Below are 8,268 nucleotides of genomic sequence, written 5' to 3'. Positions count from 1 at the left end.
GTATTTTAGAGTCAAATGTAAGGCAACAAAGATTTTCAACGTTACATTTGTCTTTGCTTTCCAAATAAGGACTGCATGGCATCTTTTGTGTGTTTCCACACAATATGGCTACATTTAACCTTAACCTACTAAAAAACACTATTTTTATAACCAAATAATCAAAAATGCTTTTTATGACCATATGGGTGCATAACAACTATGGTCAGGTTTACTCTGATTGCATATTTGTCTATTTGTCAAAAGCGTGTTTTATTATTTTTTTTAATCTATCAAGCTAAACGGAAAAACACAAGTTTATTGTGCAAGAATTTCAAGATTACGCAGAAAAGGCCGGAACTAGTGTCAACGGTATCCAGTATGTATTCGGAAGACGTTTGCTGTTACTCCCAACTGAGCTAGCAGTTGTATGCGCTCCTTTTTGGGGGGATTTTATCGATTAAAATATTTCCCTTTACACAAACGTTTGCGACATGGCGGGAAACTTCTGGCAGAGTTCTCATTAGTAAGTTTTTCAGCAGTTTTTGACATGTTGCGCCTTTATTTTGTCACTGCGTGTCTTTGTTGTGAGGCCTAGCTGTGTTTGTGGCTCATCTGGGGACTAGTTTCTAGGTACTGCTGCGTATAAAAATAGCGTTATAAATAAAAACACTTAGGTAACAAATTCAAGCCTTCCATAAACCTTGTCTTTTTAATTGAAGTTGGCATTTTTTCCGCTGGGCAGCCTGGGGGGCTTGGTTTGTGTGGTTTATTAAAATGGCATTTTGTTTCCTAAAAGTCTGCAGTGGGTGCTGGATAAACAGGATCTGATGAAAGAGCGCCAGAAGGACCTGAAGTTCCTTACAGAAGAGGAGTACTGGAAGATGCAGATTTTTTTCGCCAACGGTATTTTGAATTAAATTCAACAACAGCCCTAAATGTGTCATGCATGGCACCATACGCTGTGTTTAATATGTCTGTTGATTCTTAGTACTTCAATCGTACATAGTTTAGCTATAGATGAGGTATGGTTGTTCTTGTTTAGTAGAAAATATGAATGACTGCTGTGTGTTTTAGTGATCCAGGCTTTGGGTGAGCACCTGAAGCTCAGACAGCAGGTTATTGCTACTGCCACAGTGTACTTCAAACGCTTCTATGCCAGGTAAGCTGATTTTAGTTCACTACTTTAGAGTCTGGTAATATTTTATTGTTGCTAGCTCCTAAACTTGGTAAAGAAAGTGCCTTTAAGAGATATTCTGTCCAAAATGTCATGATAGGACTGCGAGGCTTTGTTTTTTCTAATTCATTAGTTTTTCTTTAGTAACTGGAGAATTAAAATGTGTTCCTCCTGGATGGCATCCTGTCATAGGTTCTCTGTTGTGTACAGCATACCCTAATTTATAAATTGTTCTGTATGATTTAAGGACACATTATGCAAAATTGTGATTTAAGGTCAAATATTAGTATCCTCTCTCATTTGTCATTGAGATGCTTCAATTAGTCTCCAACGTTTGGGATTTTGTGTCATTTGTGCGGATCTACTGCAGGAAGAGTTGCTTAATTAAAGGAATGTATTCTTTAGTTTCAACACAATGACTGTCTTTGTTTTTTGTGACCGGATATGTTTTGAAACAGCCACATTTTGTCCTAATGTATGCCATTACAAAAGTTTGCCAGCTCTGTTTCAGCAAGCAGGCTGGCAGTGTGCAGCAGCAGGTGGGGGGAGGTGGGAGCGCTGCATCACTTTATGCTCTACACAGCCGGAGAAAACTCCCAACTCCAGCACTTGTCTTTAAACCATGATTACTGACATTTGTCTGGCTGAAAATATGTTTGACTTGCAAAGATTGAATTTGTGACATTTGAAATGTAATTGCTATACTATTATTAGGCACATTCATTATGTAGCTTTTATTTTAACATTCTTCACTCCTCTTATTACATTTTAAGCAGTGTGTATATGTGTTTGTAGCTAATGGTGTGTCCAACAAGTGAGTATTTATGCTAATGTCAGGTTAATAAGCCTCTTCTACTGGAAGCATCTCTCTTTGTTTCTATTTGGGTAATATTTAATCAGTGGCTTTAATATTTCATTGTAAAGGAGTTGCAGCCTATTCAGTTCCTTTATAAATCAGTATAGCTAAACTACATGTAAAAATACATTTGGCATATAATCTAAATGACGATTCAAACTTTAATTTCAAATTTGGGGTGTTGTTGAAATTAACTTAAGTGAGTTGCTCATCGTATTCACAAATGCCTCAGATAGGATGAAAAACACACTTTTGGCATTTTTGAGATTCATTTACTGCCTGCTACGACTGCAGTGTGAGGCATCCACATTTTATTGTTTGCATTATACTTCATGAATGTGGCTGCATCTAGAACATGTGACAAACAGTGGAATAAAACATGCAAATTAGCAGAAAGGCATGTGAAGAAGTGGTTTTGACCTACCATACTCCTTTGAGGGATCTCCTTTTTTATTTGCACCTGCTTACATTGTTTATCCGTGCAGACTTAAAACTCTGCAGGTAGCCTGATAATTTGGGCGTTTAGATCTTCAGCATTTAGAAGTGAATGTTATCTCTTTGCATGGTTGCCTGCAGCTCCTCTGTAGGATATTAGGAGCATTTCAAAGAGAAATCTGTGAAATATTGTCCAGCCTTAGTCTATAGTGGCTTAAGACATCCCCTCAGTTGATTTCATGTAATATAAAATCACCCCTTTTAACTCATTCAGGTGAGTGGCAGCATTTAAAGTACACCATCAGTATTAGTATAGAGTGTACTTAGTTTTAGTAAGCATCGAGAGGAAAACCAGACTTTTTGCAGATGGAAACTTTATGCTCCTCCCTTTTCATCCCCTCTGTTGCATCTTACATTTCAGCTCTTGTCCAAGCCAAATCTTTGCTCCATGTTCGCTCTCTAAATTTTGCTGCCTGGCAGAAACATTTGTAATGCGGTGCCTCTTTTATTCCAGGTATTCTCTTAAAAGTATAGATCCTGTGCTCATGGCTCCTACCTGTGTTTTCCTGGCCTCTAAAGTGGAGGTAAGAACATTTTAAGGCAAAAGGTGTGTGCTATCTCATTTTACCACCTCACGTTGTCAGTGATAAAGTAAAAGGCAACATTTTAATTTTGTGCATTATTCTGTCAGACTTCTACTTATTTCCAGTTGCATTTTATCTGATGTTATGGGTTTGCCTGAGCTTAGCTGGATTATTTACTACCTTCCTTCAGGAATTCGGAGTTGTGTCCAACACCAGGCTGATTTCAGCAGCGACGTCTGTGTGTAAGTGAACACATTCAATAGAAATGAATAGAGCAGTCCTCCTTTACCAGAGGCTTTTTGTTAACATCCAGTTTTTCTCAAACAGTGAAAACAAGATTTTCCTACGCCTTTCCAAAGGAATTTCCTTACAGAATGAATCATGTAAGGGATTTTTTTACTTTTTAAATTTGATTTCAGAGCTTTGAGTTATTGAGAATTCATGGTAGCTGACCAGCATACAGGTGTGTGTTTTAAGCTCATATCCAAGTGGCTTGTAAACGTATTCAGGGTTGAAAATAGACTCAAAAGAGGAAGTTTTAATTCTGGGAATTCAAAGTTATAATCAAAATCTCTAAATTGAACCCCATAATTAACCAAATGCCAGATGATGAGCTATGCTATGCATCCAGCGGCTTCCATTGCAGTTTTATTAATGTACTGCTTTTGCAGCTTACCAGGAAACCCTTACACTGCGTCACAGTGTCGCTACAGTACTGTGAGATTCCACAGCTAATGTTGGCACTCTTGTGGTAAAAACTGATTAAGCTTGGCGCCTCTCTTTAGCCATTATTGAGTTCTCAGAACGTCATCAGCACTGTTTTGACAAACTGCTGCCTCAGCTATAAATTACAGCGGGCCACGGTGGAGCAACACAAGGAGGGAGTGATTCACACAATGCAGAATGAGTTAGCAACGGCCTGTGACACGCAAACATATATTTTCTTGTCCACCTTACAGACATAGTAAAAGAGATTGATGATGGTGTTTGGGGCTAAAGAGAATAGTCCTCAAGTCTAGAAGGTTTCTGTCCTAAAAAGGGAAATGATGGAAATAACATCATGAAATTGTTTCAACAATTAAAGAAGATAAGAATACTGGAATCTGTTAAATCACATTAAAGTACCGAATGTATACAAAGTCCAAACACAAGCTATGGATACTCCTTAAGGTTTTGCAGCTAATTTGATCTGAACTATCCATTTCTCAGACAGGTAGGTTGCAGAATGTGCTTTCTTTTAAACTGTTCCAATCTAGTTTGTATGTCTTTCCAGATATTAGAGTGTGAATTCTACCTTTTGGAGTTGATGGTAAGTAGATTATTTAACTCTCAGTTTTTTGTTTGATTACAATCTCTCACAGAAGTATTCATACCCTTTAAACATTTTGTCACATTGTAACCTCAAACTGTAAACTCTTAGTAGCACAAGGAAAGTGGTGCATGGCTTTTTTTTTGTTTAAATAAAATAAATTCTGAAAAGTGTGGCGTGCATTTGTAATACTTAGTTGAACTAACTTTTCACTCCAGTTAGCTTCTAGTTTTTTCTTGCTATGTCTCGACTAGCTTTGCACATTTAGAGACTGCACTTCTTGCCCATTCTCAAAACCTTCTACAGGCTTGGAGGTTTTCTTCTAGGAATGTCCTGTATGTAGCTCTGTCCAACTCTCTGCTGAAGCCTTCCAGCATGACTCTGCCACCACTGTATTTCACTGTGGGGTTCAGGCTAATGTGCAGTGATGGCTTTTGTATGTAGGCCAGAAAGTTCAGTTTTGTTCTCATCTGACCAAAGCACCTTCTTTCGCATGTTTGCCATTGTTCCCTTTTGTAAATGGTAAGTGGCTTGCACTTGTGTAGCGCTTTATCTAGTCTGGGGACCCCAAAGTGCTTTACACTACAGTCAGTCATTCACCCATTCATACACTGACAGTGGTGAGAGCTACTCTGGGGCAGACTGACAGAAGCAGGGCCGCCCCTTTTGTAAGACTTGTGGCGCCTTACAAAAGTATTGATTGACTTGGGGTGGCTGAATACAATTACATGTTACACTATAATGTATAATACAATTTGTGGCTGTAACGTGACAAAGTGTAACGTATCAAGGGGTATGAATGCTTTTGCAGGGCATTGTAATTGATCATCTGGATGTCCTCTAACTGATGGTTGCTGTGTTTCAGGATTGCTGTCTGATTGTCTACCACCCCTATAGACCGTTGCTGCAGTACGTGCAGGATATGGGACAGGAGGACATGCTGCTGCCTCTGGCCTGGTATGATTCTGTGTTCTGTTTATCCTGCACCTAAGTTGTTTTGGGTGTTCTCACTCTGTCTTCTCCGTCATGCCTTCCCCAGGCGAATAGTGAATGACACCTACAGGACAGATCTGTGCCTGCTCTACCCTCCCTTCATGATTGCCCTGGGTAACAGTGTTTCCCTCTTGCCTTTTCTTATTAGTCCACCTTTGTAATCTGGTTATAGACTAGTAATAGGCTACGTCGGATCCAAATTAATTACTTTTTTCTTTTTTACTCCTGAAGCCTGTCTTCATGTCGCCTGTGTTGTGCAGCAAAAAGATGCCAGGCAGTGGTTTGCTGAGCTCTCTGTGGACATGGACAAAGTAAGAATGATATTCCCTTTGTAGATTTAAGATCATACTTGGTTAGCTTTCTTTACATATCATTTTACACATCTGAGACACAGCTATTAAATATGCAGTTTGGCACATCTGCACCATGTAATCATTGTCCAGAACAAGGTAGCGTGTAATTGTGAAGTCTAAGAAACTGATCTTAGATAAAAATCTAGGACGTTTGTTACCCATTTCAATACGATACTCCTAAAAAAAATGTCCAGTGCAGTTAGATGCTTTCAGAGGTGGTGGCAGCATTATGCTGTGGGGATGTTTAGTCACAGATGGTCGTCCTCGAGTCTGATTTTGCAAAGAAAAATTGACAAATTTATCCAGTCTCTAGGTGTTAGGTGCTGGATTTCATTTTCTTGCTGGTAGAGACATACCCCAAAAGACTGGCAGCTGTAATTGGACTTAATGATGGTTCTGCAAGAAACTGGATCAGCCAGACTCGATACAAATCCCATACAAAATATAAACACACCTTGTTTTTTTAGATTTTTAAGTGTAAAAAGAATTTTAAGCCATGCATAATTTTCCTTGCACTTTGCAGTCTCTCTCATATAATTGTGATAGTTTGGGGTTGTAACATGACAACATGTAAACTATTTCAAAGGGTGTATATATATGTTTTCAAGGCACTGTATATTGTTATCTTTGTCAGATCATCCTTCAATAGATTTGGGGGGATTAATATAATATTTATACAGACTTCTGAAACATCATTAGCCTTGGTGGTTTATTTCTTTCCCCCATAAACTAATGCTAATCTGAGCTTGGTTTCTTATTGTTTTGGGGAGCGGGCAATAATTCCTGTTTGTAGAAGGCTCTTCTTTGTTAAATATTACAACATGTGTCTTGCATAAAATACAGATTTTCACAGGTATGATTAAATATTCACTCATAAAAATTTTTTTGTTTAAAAAAAAAAAAGTGAATCTTTGTTTTGTTTAAGATCCTGGAGATCATTCGCGTCATTCTGAAGCTCTATGACCAGTGGAAAAATTTTGATGATAGGAAAGAGATTGCTGCTGTTCTAAACAAGATGCCCAAACCCAAACCACCTCCAAACAGGTATGGCTGGATTAGTTTCAGGGTGAAATACATGAATGCTATGACATTTATTTTTATATTTCCCTATTAAGTTTCATGACAAAAATAAACAATATTTAAATAAGCTGCTTCTTACTGTTTTCTTTCTACAGTGAGAGTGATCAGAGCTCTAATGGGAACCAGAGCAACTCCTACAGCCAGTCTTAGCATCATGTGTGCCTTTCCATGAGAATCCATTATCTTAAACTTTGGGAGGGGTTCAATGTTTTCGAACACACATTACAATTTTAGCAGTGAAACTTGTCATGATGTCTTTTCATCATAAATGAGCACAACTATGACCTCTCAGAGGTGTGTCTTAGCCTCCCCTTCTCTGATTATTCTGGATTCATGGGCTGAACAGGCAGCAACTGAAAAGTCTCCAGTGAGCAGACAACCTTCTCCATTAGGCCAATTAATCTGACATGACATAAAGTGGAACAGTGGAGCAGGAAACTGATGGGAGAGCAAGTGTGATCGTTCAGTAAAAACTCATTGTGCTGATCCTGACATCCTTTGAACCACCCTGAGGAGCCATTCCACGCGGACCTCCATAGGATTGGAAAACTTGATCAAAAGTACTGTGTGTGCGTCTGGGTGGGGTTCTATTCCTCAGGGATCAATGCGATTCTGTGCTGTTCGAATGGATTTATGTTCAGATATCCCAGTGTGGAGACTCTTCATTTCTGATAAGTCTTGATCCTGATCTAACTCCGCGTGAAGTGGAAAGCTCATCTTTAAAGTAGAAACTAGTTCTGTGTATAACAATTTACAGTTTGTTTGACGGCTCACATCTTCCCTCCTCTTTTGTAAATAGCTTTATAATTTTATGTTTTGGTTTTCTTAAAGAAAAATATGGAAATTTTCTATTTAGGTTCATGTTTGTGCTAAGGATTAAAGTGCACCTGTTGGTTTTATTTTTTTCATTGACGTTTGGCTTTTGCTGTAAAGTTTTGTTAAAAGCATCTTTTGCAAACAATTTGGGGGAAATGCCAACTCTACTTCCCTGAGCTCTACGAGATTTTTACTTTATTCTATCTGCCCTCTGCCAGCTTATAAATCCCTAAATTGTTGCAATATGTCTGTGCATTTACCTGCAGATGTCTGTTATGTGATTCAATGGAAGGTGTGCTTCAGTGGGCCTTACTAAAAGCACATACATTCAGGTAACATGTAAATTATGTAAGATATTATTAAATTGCTTGCGTTCATCTTTGTTTTTCTTTTTCTGCAAAGTTGTAAAATTGAATCCTTATTTGTTTGACCCCACACCCTTATTTAGGTTGGGTAAAATAAACAGACGGTAACTAATTTGAATGAAATTGGTCCTTTTTTTAAATTTTATTTTGTTTTGATGTGATTACAGGTGCATCTCAGTGGATTAGAATATTGAAAAGTTCATTTATTCCAGCAATTTGATATAAAAAGTGGAAGATATACTTTACTTAACAAATAGAAAATGGTTGGTAGATTCTTTGGTTCTTGCCAATAAATCGTACTGTTGAAAAGTCTTCTCCATTTCC

The 8,268-nt window shown here is 38.1% G+C and overlaps 1 protein-coding gene across 1 annotated transcript; it reads left to right on the top strand.

The window, feature by feature from the left end:
- The first annotated feature begins 344 nt into the window (after positions 1–344).
- Positions 345–8,056, top strand: ccnc (cyclin C). The gene is made up of 12 exons (XM_047387022.1): positions 345–502; positions 776–882; positions 1,054–1,138; positions 2,959–3,028; positions 3,219–3,270; positions 3,356–3,411; positions 4,302–4,337; positions 5,203–5,294; positions 5,377–5,444; positions 5,562–5,641; positions 6,609–6,727; positions 6,859–8,056. The coding sequence occupies exons 1-12, from the start codon at positions 471–473 to the stop codon at positions 6,911–6,913; spliced, it is 852 nt and encodes a 283-aa protein (XP_047242978.1). The 5' UTR covers positions 345–470; the 3' UTR covers positions 6,914–8,056.
- The last annotated feature ends 212 nt before the right edge of the window (positions 8,057–8,268 follow it).

Source organism: Girardinichthys multiradiatus, chromosome 15, assembly GCF_021462225.1.
Source record: "Girardinichthys multiradiatus isolate DD_20200921_A chromosome 15, DD_fGirMul_XY1, whole genome shotgun sequence".
In the NCBI taxonomy this organism is placed as follows: domain Eukaryota; kingdom Metazoa; phylum Chordata; class Actinopteri; order Cyprinodontiformes; family Goodeidae; genus Girardinichthys; species Girardinichthys multiradiatus.
Note: the sequence above shows the minus strand (reverse complement) of the source record. Positions and strands in the feature narration are given on the sequence as shown.